A 27,367-nucleotide genomic window follows, 5' to 3' on the forward strand; every position below is an offset into this window, starting at 1 on the left:
GAATACCTGGACTCTAAGGTATTAATAGATGGGAGAATGCCGCCACTACCTGCTCGAGACAATTTCTTGAGCTTCTGATAGATCTTGATAAGGAATCCCTTAAAACCCTAGAGGTGGAAATTATTGAACTCTATAACAATATGGAAAAAAACTTGACACCAGCTGCTTTGAAAAAGTGCAATGAGGATCTTGATACTGAGGTTGATATCTGGGGTAAAGAAATACAGGGGAGGAAGATCCAAAAATTACAGAGAGATCTGGAAGATAAACAGAGTAATAAAATGTATAGATGGCGTAATAAGAAGGAGAGATCACACCCCTATTATAGACCTGGATTCAATCGATCCAGATCCGGATCAATGACTTCGTGTACTTCAGGGGAGGAAACTGCAACTGGTGGAAATGGATCCATGCCCATGAGGGGTAATCATGAAACAGGGAGAATTAATTGGAATAATCGATTGCGGCCATCTAAAAATAAGAACCAGGCTCAAACCAAGAATAAAACTGGTGGGGAGCTGCAGGTAATCAATCTTTCTAAACATCATTTGTCCACCGCCCAGATTCAGGTTTTGAACAAGGGCTTAACATTCTCTCCTAGTAATGCATTTAACTTCTTTTCAGCATTAAAAGATGTCCACCTCTTTTCACGCAAGCTCATTCTTAAGAAGCTACATACCAGAACCTCTGCCTCTTCGGCCGAGGATGAGACGGAGCGGCGAGCACTCCAGGATCTTGAAGATCTATTAGATGAACAATCTACCGATCTGCCAGGTGGGTTTCCTTCTAAGATAATGCCTAAATCCACGACTTTCCCCCCCTTATCTCTGTGCCCGGCGGTGGAGGTGTTCACTAAGCTTGTCACTGACGAGCTGCGTGGGATTTCCACACGCCGGGCACATGACAATCTTACGGTGGTCCAAAGAAAGGCTCTTGTCGAATTACAAAATATGAAGGACGTGGTCTTTAAGGCCGCCGATAAGGGCGGGAATGTTGTGATATGGCCGATTGAAATGTATGAGAGGGAGGCCCACAGGCAGTTACGGGATAAAGTTACATATACGAAACTGGACTCCTCCCCGCTGGTCTCATTCTCGGCTGAATTATATCTCATCCTTAATGATGCTTATGAACAAGGGGTCATAACCAAGAGGGTCTTTGATGGACTGGTTGTTAGATACCCCAAGATTCCAACATTGTATCTACTGCCTAAGGTCCACAAGGATCCCGTCAATCCACCTGGAAGACCTATCGTGTCTGGGATGGAGGGGCTGTGCAGTCCAATCTGCCAGTTTATCGAATACTATTTGAGACCATTAGTCGAGACCCTTCCGTCCTATGTACGTGACACGACTGAGGTATTGAAGAGAATTGACGGGATCCATGTGGACTCTGAGACCCTTTTGGTGGTGGCTGATGTCGAATCACTATATACGTGTATTCGGCATGATGATGGTTTGAGGGCAGTCCGATTCTTTTTGAGTGTCAGCAACTGGGATAGTCGTGTCTGCGAGTTGGTCCTCGAGCTTCTTGAATATGTGCTGACCCACAACCTGTTTGTCTTTAAAGACAGATATTATCTACAGAGGCGGGGGACCGCCATGGGCGCGGCCTGTGCGCCTTCGTACGCGGGCCTCTTTCTTGGGTACTGGGAGAGAGGCTTGTTCGAAGGCGGGGGCGCATGGGCCGCCCCCTTGACACAGCTGTGGGTCAGATACATTGATGACCTCTTCATAATATGGCATGGTACACCATCTGAGCTTGAGAGGTTCGGGGACCAGCTTAATGACAACATATATAACATCAAATTGACTTTTTGCCATAGTGCAAGTGAAATTGATTTTCTAGATATTAGAATTTCTGTGGATGGGGCGATGGCTCTACAGACGGATGTTTTCAGGAAGCCGACGTCTGTGAACTCATTGCTCCATGCCACCTCAGCACATACCAACTCAACTATTTCGGCTATCCCGGTTGGACAGTACCTTAGGATCAAGCGGATCTGTTCCCGGGAAGATTCTTTTCATGACCAAGCAAATGATCTAAGGATGAGATTTAAGGCAAGGGGCTATAGTGATCGCTGTGTTAAGAGGGCATACCAACGAGCAAACATAGCTCCCCGTGATGAGTTATTGCGTGAGGGAGGTGGACGAACTAAAAGGGCAGTGCAGAATGAATCTCAAAACATCAGATTCATTTCAACATTTAATGAGAAGTGGAGTGACATGAAACAAATTTTTAAAAAATATTGGCATGTCCTCCAATCGGATCCCTCTATTAAATCATTCTTGCCAGATGTGCCTATGATGACTGCCAGGCGTTGCAGAAACTTGAGAGATATTTTGGTGAAAAGCCATTATGTTGCCCCACAAAAAGAATATATTTTTGGATTACCTGGTCCGGTTCATGGCTGTTTCCCGTGTGGTCGCTGTCTTTCCTGCCCCAATGTCTCTCGCTGCTCAGAGTTTGTGACCAGTGATGGTACAAAAACTTATTCCATTAGGGAACATATCTCATGTGATACCACCAATGTAATATACTACGCCACTTGTGGCTGTGATAAGATCTACATTGGTTTAACATCGAGAGAACTAAGAATAAGGATTAGAGAGCATGTGAGGGACATTGTGGCGGCAAAGACAGCAACCGATATTACAACACTGAAAACTATCCCTCGCCACTTTAGGCAATTTCACTCATGTGATCCGAAGACATTTATGGCAAGAGGGATAGATGTGATCCATTTAGGAATAAGAGGGGGGAATGTTAAAAAATTGTTGGCGCAGAAAGAAATGCGATGGATCATTCTGTTAGATACCATTGCCCCCATTGGACTGAATGAAGCAGTCAATTTTGCACCATTTTTATGAAAATAGGAGGTTAATAAAATCCTCCTTTTCTGAATTCCTATGATTTATGTTATAAGACCTTTTCCCGTGTTAAGAGGATATCTTTTTTAATTGTATTTTTAAATGTTTGTCCTTTTTAATTCTTGTGCTATTTGTTTTCTAAAACCATTCTTTCTCAATTCTGACCTATAGGATCTATAGTGTGGCTTAAGACATGGAATGGTATTGAGTATGAAAGGAGGAGATAATAATATGAGAACAAAGGGAAGAATAAGAGTGATATAAAATATGGAAGAAAATATGAAAGTAACACCTGACTACCATCAATTGAAGAGAATCAGAAATCGGTGTATTCTTTCCTATAACAAATCTCTCTTTTACCTTTGTGTTTAACATATGTGTATACTCTATATGAATCTGATGCCTTCATCTCTCCATGCTATGGTTACGAGACATGTTCCTGTTAATTCTTTACTGGTATATGCAGAGTTAACGGTATATACGTATCGGTCTGCAGTACTTCCTTTCATGCTCTGAGGGATCGTGGTGCGCGTGCGCGTCATGGGTACGATTCGTCCCTCCGCCCTGCCCGGCGCATCTATGATGAGGGTAGTGACGTACAGGCGTCCATGGTAACCTGGATTTCCGGGTACCTCCCCTCTATGTATTGCCGGGCTGGGCGGAAGTGGACGTCTCGTCCGTGAGGCGCATGCGCCGATATTGCGATCCTTCTTGACGGACATGTGGGACAACCAATGGGAACATGTTTTTATGTATATATAAGTTCCGGTTTGGGATTTGAGATCGTGAACCCGCCCTGAGGAAGCTGTAAATGTACTATGCGAAACGTACGTCGGTTGGGTCCTTCTGAACTGTGAGACGCAGGTGCAAAGCTCAATCATAATGGGTAAGTGTTTGGCATAAGGCTCTGGATATTTTCCTTTATGTTTAGCTCACTACTTGAGCAGGTATGGCCAAAAAAAACCCTATACCTTTGATAGATATATGAGCTTGCCCTGTAGTCTCACTTTTCATGGGTGTTCTTTCCCCCTTTTTTTCAGCACTAACTTTTAACTGTATGTTTCATCTTTTAAATGTGATGTAAATTAACTTCAATAAAAACTTTTGTATTTTGCCTATAAACACTCCGGTTCTGTCTGATTTTCTAATGCTATCATGGAGTGGCAATTCTATGTGAAGAGAGCATAAAAATGGAGATGTGCATTTTGTTCAAGTATTTAACAACTCTGCTAGATCTTCAGCAGAGAAAGCTGTGATTCTATAATAACTGCTTCACCCAGGAAACTAAGTGACCCATCACTGGAATCAGGATCTCTGCTGCTTTCAGATTACATAGCGAAAACCTGCTGACAGATTCCCTTTTATTGCTTCGTAAAGTTTGGTGTGATCGTAAGCAGCACGTAATTTTCTTTGTTGTTTACAGCATTGGGAGTCACCTCAGGAAGAGGAAAGTTTACTCTGCGCTATTAATGGAGTGAGTCAAGACTTGCAGAAATTATCGGACATCCATTGGATAGCACACATCATTAAGTCGGCAGTGGAGGTAAAGACTGTTGTGAGTGAGATACACTCCTTCTATGCTTTTTGAACTCCAAATTAATAAGATTTGTTTTATGAGCGCTCAGGAAATCAATACAACACACACATAGTATGGTGTACTCAAAGAATTCTCCTTTATTAGTACATGTGACCAGGTTATATATTCATTTCCTGAAGAAAAATACAAGAGTGGTAAACCATATAGTTTGTAAGTTATCCACTATCCATGGGGTAGAGTATATCCTCCCAATCTGAATGCTGGGGCCCCTACTGAACCTGAGAACCGGGCCTCCATGTGTTCGATTATGGGCATTACTGCTCTATTCATCCTTAATGGAACCACCGGAGATTACCAAGCGCTGCTCTTGGCTGCTCTTCCACACTCCCATCGATGAAGTGGCAGAACTCATCATCAACCACCTCTCCATTCACTTGGGGCTCATCAGATCCCTGGTCGTAAAGATCAGTGGTGGGGATTCCAGTTGTTGGACCCCCTGCGATTGGGAACTTATCCTCTATCCCATTGATGATAGAAGATAACTTCCAAACTTGAGGATACCCCTTTTTAGAGTAAAGTCCTCAATATCAAAAGGCTGGACAACCCGTTTAATTTCATAATTTTGCAAAAATAATTTTATTTTTCATTTTTTAATTTGTGTTTTTTTTTCGCTAGAGGTTATTCTTTATCCCATGGAAAGGGAATGGCTTCCAAATATGAGAATTCCTACCAGAGTCCTCGCATAGAGCATAGAAAGTCTATGAAGTCATGGTGGGACCACTTGGGTTCCGATAGGAATGCCATTCGAGTTTTCTAGGGTAACATCCTCCACAGATAGATAGGGCTACATAGATTAGGTAAGAAAACCTTAAAGGGGTTATCCGGCTTCTTTTGACTTTTTTTCATTATTACACTATTGGGCTACATTGGGGCAGGTAAGTAGATAGAGACCACTTACCTGCCCCGCTGTCAGCCCCTCTCCCCCGGCTCAGAGCGGTCATGTGACCCCTCCTGCCGCGATTTTGCTGCTTCCGGCCTTTGCACGTCTACATGGGCAGGGCCATGTTGACATGCAAATCTGGGACAGCATGTCGCCTCCCTGCTGGGCTGTACAGTGTTTGGAGTAAACGCCCCCGTTCCCTGCCCCCTCCCACACATTCCCCCGCACCCCGTACTCCACCCACAACCTCCCACACACGCCGTAGTCTCCCTCCTCCGCCTCCTGTGCCCAGCTACGTGCGCCCTGAATTGCAGCCGAGTCAGTGTCCAGTTCAATAAGGCAAGGAACACTTGTTGTCCGATACACTGCCAGCGCTGTGTCCCCAGCGCTTTATTATGTTTACTGCCTGACGCCCTGGGAACTGTTCCCCCCCCCTGTCAGTGTTTGCCCCCCTCTGCAGTATAAGCTGCCTCTCATTCTCAGCCTGCAGTGCGTGCATCCACGGGGATGACGAGCGCTGCTTCACTGCCCGTGCAGTCTGTGTCCCGCTCCCTGCCAGCCCCGCAGCTGCCCGCACTGCAATGTCAGTGTCTGCCCGCAGTATCTGCAGCTTCTCACGCCGCGGGGCTGGCAGGGAGCGGGACACTGACGCTCTCCCGCTGTGACGCACAGATCGCTGTGTGTGACAGCGAGAGAGCGACGAAATGAAGCCAGCAGGAGCCGGCATCAGGCAGCTGCGGAAAGCTGTAACCAAGGTAAACATCGGGTAACCAAGGTGGTTACCCGATATTTACCTTAGTTACCAGCCTCCGCCGCTCTCGCTGCCAGCGCCGGCTCCTGCTCTGTGCACATGTAGCTGCAGTACACATCGGGTTAATTAACCCGATGTGTACTGTAGCTAGGAGAGCAGGGAGCCAGCGCCCAGTGTGCGCGGCTCCCTGCTCTCTGCACATGTAGCTGCAGGTTAGATTAGATGACATAATTACCTGCAGTAACGATCTCCTGCCTCCTGACGTCACCGCGGTCACTGCCTTCTCTGCCCGTCTCGCGGGCGGCCCGAGACTGTCACTAGCAGTGACGTCACGGGCTCTCGCGATACTGCGTAGAATGCGGCGGGCATAGAAGTCAGTGACAGCGCTGACGTCAGGAGAGCAGGAGATCGTTACTGCAGGTAATGAACTCATCTAACCTCCTGACGGCAGCGCTCGGCATCCCCTGCAGTGACCTGGGCTGACCTATTGATGTTAGCTCAGGTCACTGCACGGCTCTCCCAGCCAATGGGGAACATTTTGTTCTTCATTGACTGGGAGTCTCATTGACTATGGTATGGATCGCCGTGCGACACCCTTATTGGATTACGCCGGACCCGGATTTGATTGTTCTTGTCAATAAATTGTTGAAAGAGGGAATGTGGGGAGTGTTTTTTCAAATAAAAATTTTTTGGTTGTCTATTTTTTATTTCTTACTGACTGGGTTGGTGATGTCGGGTATCTGATAGACGCCTGACTTCACCAACCCCAGGGCTTGATGCCAGGTGACATTACACATCTGGCATCAACCCCATATATTACCCCGTTTGCCAACGCACCAGGGCGCGGGATGAGCTGGGGCAAAGCGCCAGGATTGGCACGTCCAATGGATGCGCCACTTCTGGGGCAGCTGTAGCCTGCTATTTTTAGGCTGGGGAGTGTCCAATAACGGTGGACCTCCCTAGTCTGAGAATAACAGACCACAGCTGTCCGCTTTACCTTGGCTGGTGATCCAATTTGGGGGGGACCCCACGTTTTTTGTTTTTAATTATTTATTTAATTTTAAATAACAGCGTGGGGTGCCCTCTGTTTTGGATTACCAGCCAAGGTGAAGCTGCCAGCTGTGGTCTGCAGGCTGCAGCCGTCTGCTTTACCCTAGCTGGCTACAAAAGATAAGGGGGACCTCACGTCGTTTTTTTTTTTTTATTAATTCTTTATTTATTGGCTAAATACAAGGCTAAGCACCCCTTAGTGCCACATGAAAGGCACTAAAGGTGGCTTTACACACTGCAACATCGCAAACGACATCGCTGTAACGTCACCGGTTTTGTGACGTTACAGCGACCTCCCCAGCGACATTGCAGTGTGTGAAACACATCAGCGACCTGGCCTCTGCTGTGAAGTTGTGATCGCTAGAAATCGTTCAGGACCATTCTTTGTTCCTTTTGTTTCCCGCTGTGCAGCAAAGTCTCAGTGTGTAAAGGGGACTTTACAGCGACCACGCGGCTCTGTCTGTGTAGCGTCATGATTAGCGGTCACCTGTGAAGGATTCACCGGTGACCGCTAATCCCCCGAGTGACTGAAGTTTCCCCCCCTCTCTCATACTCAACGATCCCCGATCCCCGGCTCTGCACGGCATTCACACTGCTCCAGCGGCTTTTCCTTTTTTGAAAAAGCCGGCCACTCATTAAACAATCTCGTATTCCCAGCTTTTCCCCGCCCACAGGCGCCTATGATTGGTTGCAGTGAGACACGCCCCCACGCTGAGTGACAGGTGTCTCACTGCACCCAATCACAGCAGCCGGTGGGCGTGTCTATACTGTGCAGTAAAATAAATAAATAAATAATTAAAAAATCCGGCGTGAGGTCCCCCCTATTTTAATACCAGCCAGATAAAGCCATAAGGCTGAAGGCTGGTATTCTCAGGATGGGTAGCCCCACGTTATGGGGAGCCCCCCAGCCTAACAATATCAGCCAGCGCCGCTCAGAATTGCCGCATACATTAGATGCGACAGTTCTGGGACTGTACCCGGCTCTTCCCGATTTGCCCTGTTGCATTGGCAAATCGGGGTAATAAGGACTTATTGGCAGCCCATAGCTGCCAATAAGTCCTAGATTAATCATGTCAGGCGTCTGACCGAGATACCTTCCATGATTAATCTGTAAATTACAGTTAAAAAACACACACACCCGAAAAATCCTTTATTAGAAATAAAAAACACTAACAAATTCCCTCATTACCAATTTATTACCCACAACAAAGCCCTCCTTGTCCGGCGTAATCCACGTTCCTCCAGCGTCGCATCCAGCTCTGCTGCATGCAGGTGACAGGAGCTGCATAATACACAGCCGCTCCGGTCACCTCCACGCAGCTAATGAAGACAGCCACGCGATCGGCTGAGCTGTCACTGAGGTTACCTGGATGCAGCGGTGGCCGCGGGTAACCTCAGTGACAGTCCAGCTGATCGCGCTACTCAGCCGCCGCTCCTGTCAGCTCCACACAGCAAATGAGGTGAGTATCGCGATCAGCTGAGCTGTCACTGAGGTTACCCGCGGCCACCGCTGCATCCACCGTGTGTGTGTGTATGTCTGCTAAAGGAATAAGCTCTCATTTACAATAACGTTTTTTTGCACAGATGACCCATGTGACACAGGGAACGTCGTAGACTACGGTTTCACATGAAAATTTAACCCTGCGCTTTACAGTCACTCTCCAAAAAACATGACTCCATTAAAGTGAATGGAGCCTGGAACTACAGTTTATTAATCTCAGCTGTGATTGGTTACTATAGTATCAAAGGACAGTGTTAGTATAAGAGGTAATAAGATGTCAGTGGGGAGACGGATAGAGAGAGACAGACAGGGAAAGAAAAGAGACGGAAAGCTAGAGACAGACAGAGACAGACAGTGAACGAGACAGACGGTGAACGAGACAGACGGTGAACGAGACAGACGGTTGCAGATGCAGATGCAGCAGACACAGTTGTCGACAGTCAGAATGAATGGTCATGTGACCACTCGTATGCAAGCTGCACACTCCACATTCTGAGCCCAATGTGTCAATTCATATAGTGACACATAGAGGGATAAGCCTGGAGAATCTATGTGTGTGTGTATATATATATATATATATATATATATATATATATATATATATATATATATATAATGTATATGTATACACATAACTATATGACACAAACCACGCACACACACACACATGTACCATACATACATGGCGTATATATCTACTATAGACTCACATTGGGTGCTATATATAGTCTGCCTTACACAGTATTCATTTATCTATAAGGGGTGAGGAACATCTCTTTCTGTTACCATTGTGGATGGGATGTGAGCTGATTGCTGTGTCACAGATGAGAGAAGCTGGATCTCTGCTCTGTCACATGCTGAGAGGTCAGGTGCTGGGCAGAATACTGACAGCCATTGAATGTGCAGAGGGAGGGCAGGGGGCGTTCCTGTACACTGAGGCCGGGCAGGGGGCGTTCCTGTACACTGAGGCTGGGCAGGGGGCGTTCCTGTACACTGAGGCCGGGCAGGGGGCGTTCCTGTACACTGAGGCCGGGCAGGGGGCGTTCCTGTACACTGAGGCCGGGCAGGGGGCGTTCCTGTACACTGAGGCCGGGCAGGGGGCGTTCCTGTACACTGAGGCCGGGCAGGGGGCGTTCCTGTACACTGAGGCCGGGCAGGGGGCGTTCCTGTACACTGAGGCCGGGCAGGGGGCGTTCCTGTACACTGAGGCCGGGCAGGGGGCGTTCCTGTACACTGAGGCTGGGCAGGGGGCGTTCCTGTACACTGAGGCCGGGCAGGGGGCGTTCCTGTACACTGAGGCTGGGCAGGGGGCGTTCCTGTACACTGAGGCCGGGCAGGGGGCGTTCCTGTACACTGAGGCCGGGCAGGGGGCGTTCCTGTACACTGAGGCTGGGCAGGGGGCGTTCCTGTACACTGAGGCCGGGCAGGGGGCGTTCCTGTACACTGAGGCCGGGCAGGGGGCGTTCCTGTACACTGAGGCCGGGCAGGGGGCGTTCCTGTACACTGAGGCTGGGCAGGGGGCGTTCCTGTACACTGAGGCCGGGCAGGGGGCGTTCCTGTACACTGAGGCCGGGCAGGGGGCGTTCCTGTACACTGAGGCCGGGCAGGGGGCGTTCCTGTACACTGAGGCCGGGCAGGGGGCGTTCCTGTACACTGAGGCCGGGCAGGGGGCGTTCCTGTACACTGAGGCTGGGCGGTGACAGCTCTGACTGAGGTTTGTCAACCAAGAATACAGGAAATTGTCATGTTTGTTGGAGCTAAATGTAAACAAGAGCTGCAGGGAATAAAGTGTGAATTCAAGAGAAACAAAAGTTAGAAAACAGAAAATAACAATGTAGGGGTGATTTATATGACAATACAGCACAGATTAGCTTACAATTTGTTTTGGAGTGTATGTCGGATAACTCCTTTAATAATAAGAGTTACAAAAGAGAAGTGTGGAGTTGCTTTTTTTAACAATTTTACAATTGTTTCTTAATCATTATGTCCAAGAAAGTTTAAAAAAAACAAAAAAAAAGCATTAAAAGAAGCAAAGTAGTCCGTATTCCAACCCAAAGAGGTTGGCCACTACTAATTTTACATTGATGGCCTATGCTTAGGTCATCAATGTCTGATCGGCCAACACCTGGCACTTTCCTGATCAGCTGTTCTCAGTGCCGGCGGCCACAGGAGGCAGCTGGAAATGCTCAGTTCCGAACCTGCCCCATCTTTTAATAGTGGCCGCGGCCAGGTACTGCACATCTGCCTCCTATTCAAATCAGTACCCAGCCTCGGCCGCTATCAGAAGACAGAGCAGCTCCAGAACTGACCATTTCCGGCCATCTGCTGCCGCCACCGACACAAAAAATAGCAAATCAGTGGGGGCCGATCACACATTGATGACCTATCCTAAGGGTACCGTCACACTTTAGAGAAGCTCCAGTGATCCCTCCAGCGATCTGACCTGGTCAGGATTGCTGCTGCGTCGTTACATGGTCGCTGGTGAGCTGTCAAACAGGCAGATCTCACCAGCGGCCAGTGACCAGCCCCCAGCCACCAGCGACGCATGGAAGCGATGCTGCGCTTGGTAACTAAGGTAAATATCGGGTAACCAAGCGCTTGGTTACCCGACATTTACCTTGGTTACCAGCGCACACCGCTTAGTGCTGGCTCCCTTCACTCCTAGCCAGAGTACACATCGAGTTAATAAGCAAATCGCTTTGCTTATTTACCCGATGTGTACTCCGGCTACGTGTGCAGGGAGCAGGGAGCCGGCACTGGCAGCGTGAGAGCGGTGGACGCTAGTAACCCAGGTAAATATCGGGTAACCAAGCAAAGCACTTCTCTTCGTTACCCGATATTTACCTTGGTTACAGCTTACTGCAGGTTGCCAGACGCTCCCTGCTCCCTGCACACTCAGATCGTTGCTCTCTCGCTGTCAAACACAGCATTGTGTGCTTCACAGCGGGAGAGCAACGTCCAAAAAATGAACCAGCACTGTGTGTAACGAGCAGCGATCTCACAGCAGGGGCCAGGTCGCTGCTCAGTGTCACACACAGCGACATCGCTAATGAGGTCACTGGTGCGTCACAAAAACCGTGACTCAGCAGCGATCTCGCTATGTAAGAAGTACCCCTAAGGGTAGGCCACCAATATAAAAGTAGAGGACAACCTCTTTAACAGATGATAAGAAAAATTAGGCTTGTGTAAATAAGAAAAAAAGATAGCTTAGAGTTGATCTTATTTACAAATGTGGCCATGACATGATGTTCTCCTGCCAAGCAATTTATTAAGGACCAGGCATAGTTTACTTCTTGGGGAAGAAAGGCCATTTAGAGTCAGTAATGGAAAGGGTTCTTTACTGTAAGAGCAGTCAGATTGTAATGTGCCATACCCTAACACATAGCAATGGCTAAAATTAAGTCAGCATTTAAAAAGGTCTAGATGGTAATGTAATATTTATGATTTCTTGTGGATATTCTGTAAATATCAGATTTGGGAATTCCCCTTTAACAGAGCAACATAATACCAGATTGGACAGATTTTTTTTTTAATATATCTCTGTATGTAATACATATAGTCCAGGGAGGTTAAATGTATGTATTTGTCACACTCAGGAGAGCACCGATGTGAGCGGTAAAGGAAGCTTAAAACTCAGAATTATTTCAAAACCAAGAAAAGAAAAAGAAAAGTTTCATAAGCAGAAATCTAACAGCTCACTAACAGGTAAGTGCTATGGAGAATGCGGTGCTATCCTAAATGTTTGCATTGTGCCCCATGATCATTTGGTTGTGTGACGCAGATCATACATGTTACAGCCGAACTGCTGAGAAATAGATGTAAATCCTCAATGTACACTGATTATATCTTTATGCGCAAATAAATAAGTTTATGTCTAAATTGACCATACACACTATGGGTTTACCAAAATTTAGCATAGATTTAGTTGACTTCCTAATAGGACTCTCAACAGTTTCATATTAAATATCTTTATTGTGGCTCTAGCAATCTACCGTGTTTCCCCGAAAATAGGACAGTGTCTTGTATTATTTTTTGGCTTCAAAAGCTGCGCTAGGACTTATATTCAGGGGATGTTTTATATTTTGTATTAGTGGCACTGATTGTGTTGCCTGTTAATGAAAAATGAATATTCACTTCCTTGCCCCTCCTATAATTAAAGCCACCCCTCTGCCGTTGTCAGTGATTGGAACGTCTGTTAATTAAAAAAAAATGAATATTCACCTCCTTCTCCCATCTATAATCTAGTCCACCCCTCTGCCCGGGTCAGTGATAGGAACTACTGTTAATGAAAAAAATGAATATTCACACCTTTCTCCCATCTATAATCAAGCCCACCCCTCTGCCAGGGTCAGTGATAGTAACTTCTGTTAATGAAAAAATGAATATTCACCCCTTCTCCCATCTATAATCCAGCCCACCCCTCTGCCAGGGTCAGTGATAGTAACTTCTGTTAATGAAAAAATGAATATTCACCCCTTCTCCCATCTATAATCCAGCCCACCCCTCTGCCAGGGTCAGTGATAGTAACTTCTGTTAATGAAAAAATGAATATTCACCCCCTTCCCCCTCCTATAACTCAGCCCACCTCTCTACTGGTGTCAGTGATTGGAACTTCTGTTAATAAAAATAATGAATAATGACCCCCTTCTCCCTACTATAATCCAGCACACCCCTCTGCCGGAGTCAGTGATTAGAACTTCTGGAAATGAAAAATGAATATTCACCCATTCTGCCTTCTATAATCCAGCACACCCCTCTGCCAGCGTCAGTGATTGGAACTTCTGTAAATGAAAAAATGAATATTCACCCCCTTCCCCCACCTATAATCCAGCCTACCCCTCCGATGGTGTCAGTGATTGGAAGTTCTATAAATGAAGAAATGAATATTGACCCCCTTCACCCTCCTATAATCCAGCCCACCCCTCTCCCAGCATCAATGGTTGGAACTTCTGTTAATGAAAAAATGAATATTCACCCCTTTCTCTGCCCATTCCTCTGTCCTGGGTGTCAGTGATTCACTTAGACTGTCGTATTACTGCTCAAGAATCACAGCACAATGCTCGTCACACTCAGGTGCGCTGCAGTTCTCAGGCAGTAATACAACAGTCTGAGTGGATCACTGACATCAAGTACAGAGGTGTGAGAGGGGAAGGGGGTGAATATTCATTTTTTCATTGGCAGAAGTTCCAATCACTGATGCTAGCAGAGGTGTTGGTGGGTAAGAGGGTGATATTCATTATTTCATTACCACAAGTGCCAATCCCTGACTCCTTTAGAGGGGTGGGCGGGATTACGGGCTGGGGAAGGGGGTGAATATTCACTTGCCATTAACACAAGTTCCAATCACTGATGCCAGCAGAGTGGTGAGCAGGATTATTGGTGGGAGAAGGGGGTAAATATTCATTTACCATTAACACAAGTTCCAATCGCTGATGCCGGCAGAGGGGTGGACACAATTATGGGTGGAAAGAGGGGTGAATATTCATTCTATTAACTAGCCGGCATGTGACTATAAACTTTGGGGCTTACAGCAACACAATGGGGCACTGTACACCAATAAAAGTTACATATCCTAAAAGGGCTGCCCAAGCCCTATTTCCAGATACTATTAATATCATGATCCACAACTAGCACTTTTTTTGTAGTAGGGTTTATACTTTAAGCATACTCCAAAAAGACCGAAAATTCCTGCTAGGGCTTATTTTTGTAGTAGGTCCTATATTTAAACATACTCCAAAAAGGCCGAAAAATTCTGCTAAGGCTAATTTTTGGGTAGTTCTTATTTTCGGGAAAACATGGTCAGCTTGATTTGCCCTGATAAAGGCATGGGTTATAAGTTCACATCAGGATAAAAAGTAGTAATGGCTATTTAAGTAAAAAAATACTACTCTACTCTGCCCCTTGAAAAAATGTTTGTACGCTCTGCCTCTTTGGATACATTTTAGATCACAAAATCTTAAGCCATACTGGCCCCGTCAAAAAATATAATGTCACCAATGCGACTTTGAATAAATATTTAGCCGCTGTGTCATAACCAATGAATACTAAGCCAATGCGCCCCCAGCAATGAAGCATTAACATGGCTGCTATCGGACACTCCCACGAGGTTCACTCTTGCAGTGCCTCTGCTGTCCTTTACTGCTAAATGATGCAGGTAGCTCCATATCCTCTCACTGTCTAGACGCCGACTAGCAAAACAGCCACGGCTACAAAAAATTGTACATGTATCACCTCAAGCCACGCTCAATTCCCTGTCCTACAGCCCTGCAATAGGAAAAAAAGACTCATCGGACCACATCTATGCGATCATACTCCTATACCCATGCAAAAAACAGACCAAATAATTTTATTATTAACTCTTTCTGTTAAGTCCACCACTTCCAGCACTTAGGCACATGCCCTGACAGCCACGTTAATTGTGGCCCCCCCATAGACATATGGATAAAGAGGGAGACGAGGGGTTTATCATGGGCTTTTGGAAATAGGAGGCCCATCACTGGATGGTCTTGCCATCTGTGTTATGGGCAACAAAAATCCGAGCAGTACTCCCCCTCTGTAGAAAATCGTATTAATAACAGTCGCGAGTAATGGAAAGATAGTGGTTTCCTCCTATCCTGGGTGGTAAAACCAGGAACAATAATGGGGGGGCTATTCAGTTTGTTGCTGTGCTCCCCTCTTCTATGTATGCCGCTGCTTGAGTTGTTGTTCTAGTTATTACTCTAAAATATGTTTGTTGAGGGAAGCTACATAGTGGGGGCTTCTGACTAGATAGTTACAGTGGTGCCTGAAAGTATGTGAACCCTTCCGAATTTTCCATATTTCTGCATACATTTGATCTAAAACTGCTTCATAATTTCACATAAGTGTTAAATAAAATAATTGAGTTAAAAATATTAGATATTGTTAAAAAAATTGATGTGACCCCTTGCTTTCAGTATCTGGTGTGACCATGCTGTGCAGCAATAATGGCATCTGAAGATTTTTGGTAATTGTTGATTTGTCCTGTACATAAGCTTGGAGGAATTTTAGCCCATTACTCCCTACAAAACAGCTTATCAGCTTGGAGGAATTTTAGCCCATTACTCCCTACAAAACAGCTTATCGGCTTGGAGGAATTTTAGCCCGTTACTCCTTACAAAACAGCTTATCTTATCAGCTTGGAGGAATTTTAGCCCATTACTCCCTACAAAACAGCTTCAAATCTGTTATGTTGGTGGGTTTTTTCCTATGAACTGCTCGATTCAGGTCCATCCAGTACATTTCTATAGGATTATGATGAGGACTTTGATTTTGTCATTCCAAAACTTTAACTTTATTCTTCTTTCTTCATTCTTTTATATAGCGTTTTGTGTGCTTTTGGTTGTTGTCTTGCTGCATGACCCACCTTCTCTTCAGATTGATTTCATGGACATATGTCCTTACATTTTCCTTTAGAACTTATTGATTCAGAATTCATTGTCCCATCAATGATAACAAGTCATCGTGGCCCAGGTGCAACAAAACAGTCAGAAACCATGACACTAACACCACTGTTTTTCCTTGGTGGTATCAAAGGGGTTGTCCACTACTAGAACAACTTCTTCTGATTCCACATTTTTCCCGCAGCTAAAATAATAAAGCCTATACTCACCTCCTGTATGGTGCCCTTCCAGCAGTGCCTTGGCTCGAGGTGGCGGGGCTCATGTGAGGTTGTGATGTCACACAAGGCCTGTGTCCAATCAGCGCTGGCAGCCTTCTCCCCACCTTAGAACCAAATGATTAATCAACAGGAACAGGAAGTCATTACAGCCGCAGAGCCCACTTCCTGTTTATTAACTCGTTTGGTCCGAAGCCGGTGCTGATTAGGCACAGGGCTCGCGTGATGTCACAACTCCTCGGAAGCACTGACACCACTAGAACCATGCCGGTACAAGAAGTGAGTATAGTCTTTATTATTTTACCTGGGGGTAACGTGAAATCAGAATAGGTTGTCCTAGTAGTTGACAATCTCTTTAACATTTTTTGTTCTAGTACAGTGTTTTTCTTTCTCCAAGCATAACATTTTGCCTTTAAACCAAAAAGCTCTATTATGGTCTTGTGCGTCCACAAAAGATAATTCCAATAACCTTCTGTCTTGTCCAGGTGATCTGTAAGAAACTGCAAACTTGCATATATTCTTTTTAGAGAGCAGTGACTTTATCCATACTGTCTTGCAATGCACATCACTGCTGTTCAGTGATCTCCCAATGGGGATCATAAACATTAATATTAGTAAATGTGAGAGAGGTCTTTAGTTGCTTAGAAGTTACCTTAGGTTTATGATTTCACAAAGTTTTATACTCCTTGCTTTTAGAGTGATCTTTGTTGGTTAATCACTGACTTTATCCATGCTAGCCTGTGATGCACACCTTTGTTGTTCCGTGTCCTCCTAATGAAGCTTATAAACATTTACATTAGTAAATTTGATTGAGGCCTTTAGTTGCTTATACGTTACCTTGGGTTCCTTTATAACCTCACAGACTTCTATTCTCCATGCTCTTGGAGTGATCTTTGTTGGTCGACCACTGCAATGGAGCTTAATAATGACCTTGTATTCCTCCATGTGTGCATAATCTGTCTGACTCTGGATCGGTGGTTTCCAAACTCTTTAGATAGATATGTGTCATGGGTCTGATCCCTGGTGCTCTGCTCTCCTGCAGAGTCGGTGTTCTTTTTGCATTATGCTCTGGTGGATGGGTGGTTACTCGTTTTCGGTTATGCACTGGCGTTGGGAGGGGCCTCTCTCCAGGCATCTCTTTCTGGGTGATTGCTCTGCTTCATTAGGGAGCAACCTCACCTAGAATGCCACCAGTCGTAGTTCCTGCCTGCAGTAAATGCCCTGGCTTCCATTTGTGCTTTGATCTTGTTCTCCTACCCCGAACCTGTTGTTACCCCTCTCCTCCCGGGTCCCTGACTCTGACGTTGTTCTCTGGCTCCTGACCTCCAGCTTTTACCCTGACCTTGGCTCTGCTTTTCCTCAGTGTACCTTACATGACTTCCTGGCTTCTCACCTCCAGCTTGTACCTTGACCTTGGCTCGCTTCCCCCCAGTGTACCTCACTTGACTTCCTTGCTTCTCACCTCCAGCTTGTGCCTTAACCTAGGCTCTGCTTCCCCCCAGTGTACCTTACATGACTTCCTGGCTTCTGAGATCCGGCTTGTGCTCTGATCTCGGCTTTGCTTTATCCTTCTGTTCCATACGTGACCTCCAGTTTGTTTGACTTCCCCCTCACTAGTTACATCTGGTGACACCTAGTGGTAGTTCGTCACAATATGGTTTTGTAAACTTTTTTAACATGATGAGCATCAACAACTCTTCTTCTGAGGTGCTCAAAAATCTTATTTGTTCATGCCACGATACACTTCCATGGTTTCATCCTGAGATAGGGGCCAGATCACTCCGAAACGCATAGATGAATACACTTGTCAATTGTTCATCCAACTTCCCTATTTACAATTGACAAAGTCTAATATTTTAGACTCAATTATTTTATTTGGTTCTCTTTATCTACTTTTAGGACTTGTATAAAATTCTGATGTAGTTTTAGGTCAGATTTATGCAGAAATACGAAAAATTCTGAAGGGTTCACAAACTTTCGAGCACCACTGTACTTCTTTGTCTGCCTTTCTGTGTTATGTGTTCTTTGTTATTGGGTGCAAGTGTCTCATCCAAGTTTTTTGTTGCTAACTCAGTTGATTGCTTTTTTGTTCACTTTTACTTTGTCTCTCTGCTAGTGGATAAATGGGGCACAGAGGAAGTAGCAGCTTGGCTTGAAGTCTTGGGTTTAGGGGAATACAAGGAATTATTTATCCGCCATGACATCCAGGGCTCAGAGCTGGTGCTGCTGGAGAGAAGGGATCTCAAGGTATTCTGCAAGGGAATTAAATCTCCTTTAGCCGCTATTTCGCTTCCCTATTGTCAACTCCATGGTCTTTATGTTCTATAAATTGCCAAAGCCATTACACTTTACCAAATATACTATGATTAAATGACCAGAAAGGCTAGGACAATTTTTAGAATGCCATCATACCCAACAGGCATTTGTATTTTTTATGTTACCATTCACATTGTGAATCATTCAGAAATCCTGGTGGCAATGTCATTGAACAAGTATGTACTATGTCTCCACATATAATAACATATTGGGCCAATTCAGACTAGCCTATAGGGGTTCTGTGGTGAAAACAATTTATCACTTATCCATTGGATAGGTGATAACTTGTCCATTACTGGGGGATCTAAATAGATAGGCAGAGCAGGGAACTTTGGAGCTCGTTAGTATAACGCTCAAGGCCAGTGTAGGGGCAGTGAGCGGGATTGTGGACCCCCTGGACAATAGGAGGGCGGCCTTACCCCTAGTAGGAGGAGCTTAACTAAGCGCCCACCACGAGGCGGATGCCGGGTACTACTCCCAGGGAAGTGATAGGGACTGTGGCAACTCACCCCCAGGAAAGGAGATGGACTCAAGTATAGACACAAGTGCAGGTAGGTACAGGTGGGATGGCTGAGACAGACAGGCAGGCGGGTATGAACAGTTATGGTGGGCACGGCAGGGAGAGGCAGGTATGGGATGGCAGGTACAGGGTGATGGACACATGGATAATGTGACCTGACAACTAGCTAGATAGACAGACAGGACACTGACTAACTCAAGGTGTTGCACAGGCACCTCCCCTTATGGGAGGGTGCCTTAATTACATAGTGCCTCTCAGCCATAGGCTGAGAAGCATTTACTGGAAATAGCGCGCCGGCCGTTAAAGACGAGGGCTGGTGTACGCATGTGCGTCTTGAGTGCACTTCCGGGTTGCCTGTGTGACATGTACAGGGCTCAGAAGGGGAGGAAGGCAGGAGAGCACATGGAAGGCTTCTCGGCGGCAGGGGAGAACGGAACCCAGCTGGGGCGGTGAGTAAGTCAGCGTCCCTGTAGGGATGCCAGCGCTATAGTTAAAATCGAATAGCAGTGTGCATTCTCGACTGCCACTCCACTCTTTCCCCACGGGGCTGTCGAACAGTGCTTTTAGCTTTTTCCAGCAGCCCCATAGTGCATTAATAGAGTTTCATTGCGGTATAAACATTTATGATCAATTCTAATGGAGATAAAAGTGCCCTGTTGGGTAAAAAAATTTCCGTGTGCTTGTCCCAGCGCCCAGACTCCCACTGATCAATAAGTTATCACTGATTCTGTAGATAGGTGATAACTGGTTTTCACCAGAGAACCCCTTTAATTTGTTCTGTGCACTTTACATATGTATATCGGATTTCATATGGCTAGCACACAGATCAATGTAAGTACAAAAGAAAGGTTCTCCAAGAATGTAGTAAAATTGCCCCATCACATAATTCGAACAGCAGTCCATCCTAATCACATGTCGGGACTGGCTACAGTCTGAACAAACAAAGCTCCATAGCCTTGTGTCTCTTCTGATATACATACCTCAGTGAGCCCTGGAGAAGGGTTGTGACAGGAGAAGAAATAAATCTTCTCTTCTGCTGACTGAGCACTGCGGACAGAGAAATTCAATCACAGTTCACAGTCTGCCAAAGAGAAGATTTTTTAATCTGATGTCACAGTCCTTTTCTTTGGCTCACAGAGGTATGTGTACTTACAATCAAGCTCCTCTAACAGTTGAGATACAGGTCTCGGGAGCTGTATTTCTTCAGATTGTAACCAGTTGTGACACATAACTGTGACGAGCTGCCGTTTGAACTATGTAATGGGGCCATTTTATCACATTCTTGCAGAATCCCTTTAATGAGCTGTTTCACATTAGCAATTTTCTACACAGACTTTGTGGGAAAAAAAATTGTGTCATGCACTAGTCTTGACCATTTTGCGCTTGGGCCAAACTGAGTCCGTAATTTACTCACGTGCCTGATTTTGCACATTTGTGTGTACTCGACTGTATACGTGTAAATATTCTCAATGTTTTTGTTTTTACCATTGAATATGATTTCTTTGCTTCTCTTTATAGGATTTGGGAATAGCCAAAGTGGGTCATATGAAGAGGATTCTACAGGGCATTAAGGACATTACCAGTTCTGTGTAGAATCATTGCTGCGACATAGAATGTTCACGATTGGGGAAAAATAATATATTGTGGAGTACAGACCAGCTGCTTACAGATCAAACAGACTTTATTTCACAATCTATTTATTTGTGGTTAGGTCCTCTAAAGGTTCAGGTTAAATTGTTAATAATTGTTCAGTGGGCACAATGGCCCTTCCAGCTGTTATTAGAAGAACATACAACCAACTTTTCAAGTGTGACATCAGTTATGTGAATATTTGCTTCTTCTTTCAAGAAACGCTGATGCCTAAATGAAGGAATTCGGAATCCTCTATTCGCTATTATTCATAATTCCATGTTTCTTCCCAATTACTTCCTAATTTATTCATACCTATTTTACCATACCAGTCACTCCAATGTTACCAAATAGTTAAAAAAATTTCTGTTTAGCCCCTTTTCTGATGCAAGATCCAAAACTTCTGCATAGATGTAAAGTCAGACAGTCTAAAGTCCCCTCTAGAGGGAGCCTTACTGTGATATTCAGTATACAGTGTGCTCCCTCTAGTGGTGGTGGCTCATACATTATATTTTAAATATACTGTGTGTCTATATGACAGTTTTGAGGGATCTGGGTCAGAAAAAATCATCTTTAAAGGGAATCAGTTAGCAGGATTTCACACCCCCCCAAAACTTTTTATATGTGTGCATGTAGCTATTTGAAAGCCAAGTCCAGCAATACCTTTACATGGCCAGTCCATTCCTGTATTACTGAGAAATAGTCTTATGAATTGATATGCAAATGAAGAGCTAGATGTGAAACCTCTGTCACTCTAGCTGTATTTCCTGCCCAGCTACGCCTCCTCCTGCTTGACTTACAGCCTCTATGCTGTCAAAGGAGTTTTCAGTCAAGCAGGAATATGTGGCACTGAGTGGGGAATAGAGCTGTAGTGACACAGGCTTCAGATCTACAAGTAGCCTTTCAGCCTCATTTACATAACAATTCAAATGCTGATTTCTCAAGGCCGCCACTTCCTGCCTGACAGACAGATTATATGCTGTGCAACTTCAGCCAAAGGAGCCACCAGTCAAGTAGGAGGAAGTAGCACTGACGGGGAATAGAGCTGGAGTGACAGGGGCTTCAGCCTCATTTGCATATCCATTCAAATGCTGATTTCTCAGTAAGAGAGGAACGGATTGGCCATGTAAAGGTATTGTTGGACTTGTCTTTCAAAGAGCTAAATGCACATATAAATAGTTTGGAGAGTGAAATCTTGCTGGCAAATGCCCTTTAACTGCTAAAAAGTTATAAGAAATGAATCACCACGTAATGTTGGACCTAAAAAAGAACATTGTGATACAAGGTTAACAATTAGGTTTGGGATAATAGATTCTACCTATACACTGGTTCAGTATTGAGTGAATATAAAAAATGGACTTTTGCAGCCAGGATTCTCATTCGTCTGGGCTATCACTGCTAACTGTGAAACAATTTATTTTTGTATTTTTTCTCCAGCTTTCGTAAACTCGGCATTTCTGCATGTTGTTCAAGAGATATGATGAAATGTAAAACCCTCGTTCTACTATATCACTTTGTGAAGCAATGACTTGTCGTGTGGGCAGGGATCTATGAGCTACTTGTTGTAATTGTGAATGTACAAATGGAGCAATATTTATTGGTGGCATAGTCTTTTTGTCTTGTAAATGGCTTCTTTGCTTCGGGGTGTTTTTTTCATGATATGTGCTGTAATTAGGGTTGCCACCATTTTTACCCAAAATTACCAGCTGAGGTTGAAAAGGTGTTAGGCTATGTGCCCACGCTACAGGATTTATCGCGGATTTGACGCGGATTTTGACGCGGATTTAGCGCGGATTTGCCGAAAATCTGCAGCACAGCTACTCCCCAGCCATTTCAATGGCATTTTGGAAATGCTGTGCCCATGCTGCGGATTTTTCCGCTGCGGATTTTGCCGCGGATTTTGATGCGGAACAAACTGCAGCATGTCAATTGTTTGGTGCGGATTTGGTGCGGATTTTCTGTTTTGAATGGGGAAAAAAAAAAAATAAAATCCGCATCAAAATCCGCGGCAAATCCGCGGTAAATCCGCGGTAAATCCGCGGCAAATCCGCGGGTGCGGATTTGCCGCGAAAGTTGCGGATTTTCAGGCAAAAAAATCCGCAGGGACCTTTTACTGTGGACACATAGCCTAATGGTTTTGGGGGCCTAAACCTAACCCACAATGTGAATTTACACCTCAAACTTCAAATTATTTATTTTTAAGACAATTTAGTCATAGGGCGGACATCTTTTGCACCCCAATATTGCCCAGGTTCAGAGTGATTTACACATGCTGGATTTGTGTGAATATTTTGCTGTGATTTGCTCAAAAACACCACCATAAACCTACCATCCACCCTAAAGGGTACTTTACACACTGCGATATCGGTAACGATATGTCGTCAGGGTCACGTCAGTAGTGACGCACATTTGGCGCCGTTACCGACATCGCAGAGTGTAACACCAATGAGCGACGATCAACGAGCACAAAAACGTGAAAAATCGTTGCTTGTTGACACGTCGCTCATTTCCTTAATATCATTGCTGCTGCCGTTGTTGTTCGTCGCTCCTGCGGCAGCACACATCGCTATGTGTGACACCGCAGGAATGACGAACATCTCCTTACCTGCGTCCACCGGCAATGCGGAAGGAAGTAGGTGGGCGGGATGTTACGTCCCGCTCATCTCCTCCCCTCCGCTTTTATTGGACGCCTGCCATGTGACGTCGCTGTGACGCCGCACGAACCGCCCCCTTAGAAAGGAGGCGGTTTGCCGGCCAGAGCGACGTCACAGGGCAGGTAAGTCCGTCTGACGGGGACTAACAAGGTTGTGCGCCACGTTCAGCGATTTGCCCGTGTCGCACAACCGATGGGGGCGGGTACGATCGCTTGCGATCTCGCTAGCGAGATCGCAGCGTGTAAAGTACCCTTAAGGCTATGTGCACACAATGATTTTTTCAGGCAGGACCACACTGAAACCCACCTGAAAAAGCGCCCAGAAAACACTTGAATGAATAATGAAAAAATGAAGAACTCAACGTAAGCTCCCAGGGATACAGTATATTATCTTAAAGGGAATCTGTCAGCAGGTTTTTGCTACCTCAACTGAGAGCAGCATAATGTAGGCAAAGAAACTCTGAATCCAACAATGTATCCCTTAGATTAGTGGCTGCAGCCGTTCTGAAAAAATCAAATATTTTAGTTTTAGCCATGTAGCAGAGCTTAACAAGCTGCACCCGCCTACACCAGGTTTTCAGTCTACATTTCAATAAACAAAAAGCTGCTGATCACAGAAGAGGTAGAGTCGGACTTCAGCTCACGAGCTCCTCAGTCCACTACACTACTGAAATTTAAACTACTGTAGCTTGACCGTGTAACTCAGGCTCTGGGTTTTGACAGGTGGCATCTGCAGACTGACCATGTAGCTCAAATTTAGGTTATGACTGGCAGCGTCTGCGGCTTGAACTTGTAGCTCAGGCTTGGGGTTTTGATCGGCGGCATCTGTGGCTTGAGGCTTGGGGTTTTGATCAGCGGCGTCTGCGGCTTGACCACGTAGCTCAGGCTTGGGGTTTTGATCAGCGGCGTCTGCGGCTTGACCACGTAGCTCAGGCTTGGGGTTTTGATTGGCAGCGTCTGCGGCTTGACCACGTAGCTCAGGCTTGGGGTTTTGATTGGCAGCGTCTGCGGCTTGACCACGTAGCTCAGGCTTGGGGTTTTGATTGGCGGCGTCTGTGGCTTGACCACGTAGCTCAGGCTTGGGGTTTTGATTAGCGGCGTGTGCAGCTTGACCACATAGCTCAGGCTTGGGGTTTTGACCAGTGCCATCTGCAGCTTGACCACATAGCTCAGGCTTGGGATTTTGACCGGTGCCATCTGCGGCTTGACCACATAGCTCAGGCTTGGAGTGTTGACTGGTGACATCTGTGGCTTGACCACATAGCTCAGGCTTTGGTTGTTGACTGGTGACATCTGCAGACTGACAACATAGCTCAGATTTGGTGTTTTGCTCGGTGGCATCTGTTGCTTGATCATATAGCTCAGGCTCGGGGTTTTGACCAGCGGTGTCTTTGGGCAGTTCACGTAACTCAGGCTCTCGACAGGCAGTGTCAGTGGGCACCTTACGGGAATGACTTGACTCTCACACTCCATAGTCTGCAGTCAGCAGGGAGGGGTACAGTCTCACACCCCTGCGCATACGTCTACTTGCTTCTATCTCTTGGCACCAGTCCTGCCCTTCTGCTTGCTGATTCTTTCTTTTTCGGCCAGCAGAGGGCAATGGTCTTGTCACTAACCTGCTAGATCTGTTTGAATGAACAGGCTGTTGTGTCCACTTTCCTACAAAAACAACCAAAAGATGCTAACATTTATATAATATTTCCCAAAGTGTCTTCCTCTTAAAAACCCGGCATGTTTGCCTGCCTACAAAAGACGTTGTGTGCACATGCGCTAAGTGAGTATGCTCCTCAGCTTTTTCAGAGGCGGCGTAAGCAGGCAGTGTGTGGTCTCTGGCTCTCTGTTGCGTTGCCCGTTCCAATCTCCCAGAGATGCCAATCTCACACTTGCCCAAGGGCTGATACTAGTAACATCCACAGGAGTAGTATGCAATTCAAAGAAGTAACTTGACCACGCACATAGTGTTCTATAGCATAAGAATACCGGCACTTGCCGTCACCAGTATAAATATTTACCGTAGCTTTCTTGGTCCCCCGAATTATAATACCGGCTGTGCCAGTAACTTACCCAGGTGGCAACCCTAGTGTATTGTTATTGAATACTGTGTAAATGATCAATGCTCTGATTCTTGACTGGAGGATCCTGTTGGGATCAACTCCGAGTTATTCTGTAAATTGTTTACATGTCAGTGACCAAACAAAAAAGTTAAGAAAATTGTTTACTTTAGCAAAAAAAAACCAACAACTTGGTGTCCTTGGGTAATATTTCCAACAGATCATCCATTGTGCATGTTGTCATTTTATATTACAAGAAGAGAAGCGATAGGAGGTAAAAAAATGTAGGGTCCGTATGGTCAAAAAGATTGATTGATAGGTAACATTCTAAATATTTATTGTAATATATTAAGGCAGTTCTTCAGGATTTCAATGATTCAAGAACAAGCACAATAGTGTAAGGTGACCTGATCTGAGGAGCCTACCCATAAAATGACCTCTAGTGCCCGATCGTGTACGGGCGCTCCGTATTGTTTACAGATATCTTGAAGGACAATCTTAGCCAGCGGTGTGATAAAACAAACTACAGTCAAGAACCCACAAATCTCTCCAATTAATTCTTCTCCAATACATTTTCGAGTGGTTGGGACCATTGCTGAACCGGAAAACCCAAGTCCACACGTGCATTGTGAGATACATCTATAGGGTAGAAGCCAGACCTGAGCGTGGAGGCTTCATACCACCATGTAGGGTTGAAGGACATGGCTAAGCATTCTTACTACAATGTTTGGCAGTGGAATGCCTCTTAAAGAAGACATCTTAGAAAAATATATTGTGTACAGTCAGTATCTTCTTCCTTTCTCAACACTTTTAGTCTTTTCTGAACCATGTAACTGCAATTCACACTAGCCAGTTCACACGGTATCTTCTGGATAGGCCCGAAGTCTATGTAAGGCTATGAGAGGCTCGATGTGAGTCTCATAGAGAAAACAACTACCAGTCCACACCAAAAACACTGTGATTAAGCAGAAATTCTATCATGGGTCAGAAAAGATCAAAAACGGCTCTGGAAATGTGAGGAGACAATTATCGGTAATTATTAGGACACATGCGCACTATACTATGTATATGCAAATGTTGCTCTTTCAGAGACAATCCCAGCAATACCTTTACATGGCCAGTCCATTCCTCCATTACTGAGAAATCAGCATTTGAATGGATATGGAAAGATGTCTATAGTAGATCTGAAGCTTCTGTCACTACAGCTCTATTTCCCACCCAGCTCTGTCTCATCCTGCGTGAATCTTCAAAGCTGGAGAGGAAAAGGGGTTAATGCCACGCTGTCACCAAAAAGGATTAAAAAGTGTTGATTAACTAATAATTATTTTATTCCATAGGTCTACGCGATTCGAGGTACAGGACCTCTTCTTCAGGACCAAAAAAATTGATTGTTGATTGTTTTGGTCCTGAAGAAGAGGTCCTGTACCTCGAAACGTGTAGACTTATGGAACAAAATAATTATTAGTTAATCAACAAGTTTTCATCCTTTTTGGTGACAGTGCAACATTAACCCCTTCTCCTCTCCAGCTTTGAAGACTCATGCACGTGGGGCTGCTGCAGCCGGCATTATTTGTATGCTATCTCTGGTGGTTGTGACCCTCACAACCACATAAGGTGAGTGTATACCATTACACATTGCCCTTTTATACATCTGGTAAGACCCTATTTGCGCTCTCTTTTCCCTAGTCTGTATCCTCCTGCTTGAATGACAGCTCTTTTGCCTGAAGTCATAAAGCATAGAGGCTGTCAATTAAGCAGGAGGAGGAGCTGAATGGGGAATAGAGCTGGAGTGACAGAAGTTTCAGATTCACCACAGCTCTTCAGGCTCATTTGAATATCAATTCAAAGGCTGATTTTTCAGTGATGGAGGACCGGAGTGGCCATAAAAAGGTATTGCTGAACTTGTATTTGAA

At 45.2% G+C, this 27,367-nt stretch overlaps 1 protein-coding gene and 1 long non-coding RNA gene across 3 annotated transcripts in view; both read left to right on the forward strand.

The window, feature by feature from the left end:
* Positions 1–26,704, forward strand: part of LOC142251355 (diacylglycerol kinase eta-like) — a 238,719-nt gene extending 212,015 nt beyond the window's left edge. The window contains exons 27-30 of one of the 2 annotated variants that reach the window (XM_075324066.1): positions 4,294–4,413; positions 12,246–12,354; positions 18,402–18,532; positions 20,640–26,704. In XM_075324066.1, coding sequence (XP_075180181.1) covers positions 4,294–4,413; positions 12,246–12,354; positions 18,402–18,532; positions 20,640–20,714 — 435 coding nt within the window. In that variant the 3' untranslated portion in view covers positions 20,715–26,704. The remainder of the gene's footprint in view (positions 1–4,293; positions 4,414–12,245; positions 12,355–18,401; positions 18,533–20,639) is intronic. The other variant, XM_075324067.1, reaches the window with a different exon arrangement.
* Positions 41–3,944, forward strand: LOC142251357 (uncharacterized). The gene is made up of 3 exons (XR_012725309.1): positions 41–524; positions 625–774; positions 3,042–3,944. It is a non-coding gene; the product is annotated as an uncharacterized LOC142251357 (long non-coding RNA).
* Positions 26,705–27,367: the final 663 nt, after the last annotated feature.

This window comes from Anomaloglossus baeobatrachus, chromosome 9 (assembly GCF_048569485.1).
Source record: "Anomaloglossus baeobatrachus isolate aAnoBae1 chromosome 9, aAnoBae1.hap1, whole genome shotgun sequence".
NCBI lineage: Eukaryota > Metazoa > Chordata > Amphibia > Anura > Aromobatidae > Anomaloglossus > Anomaloglossus baeobatrachus.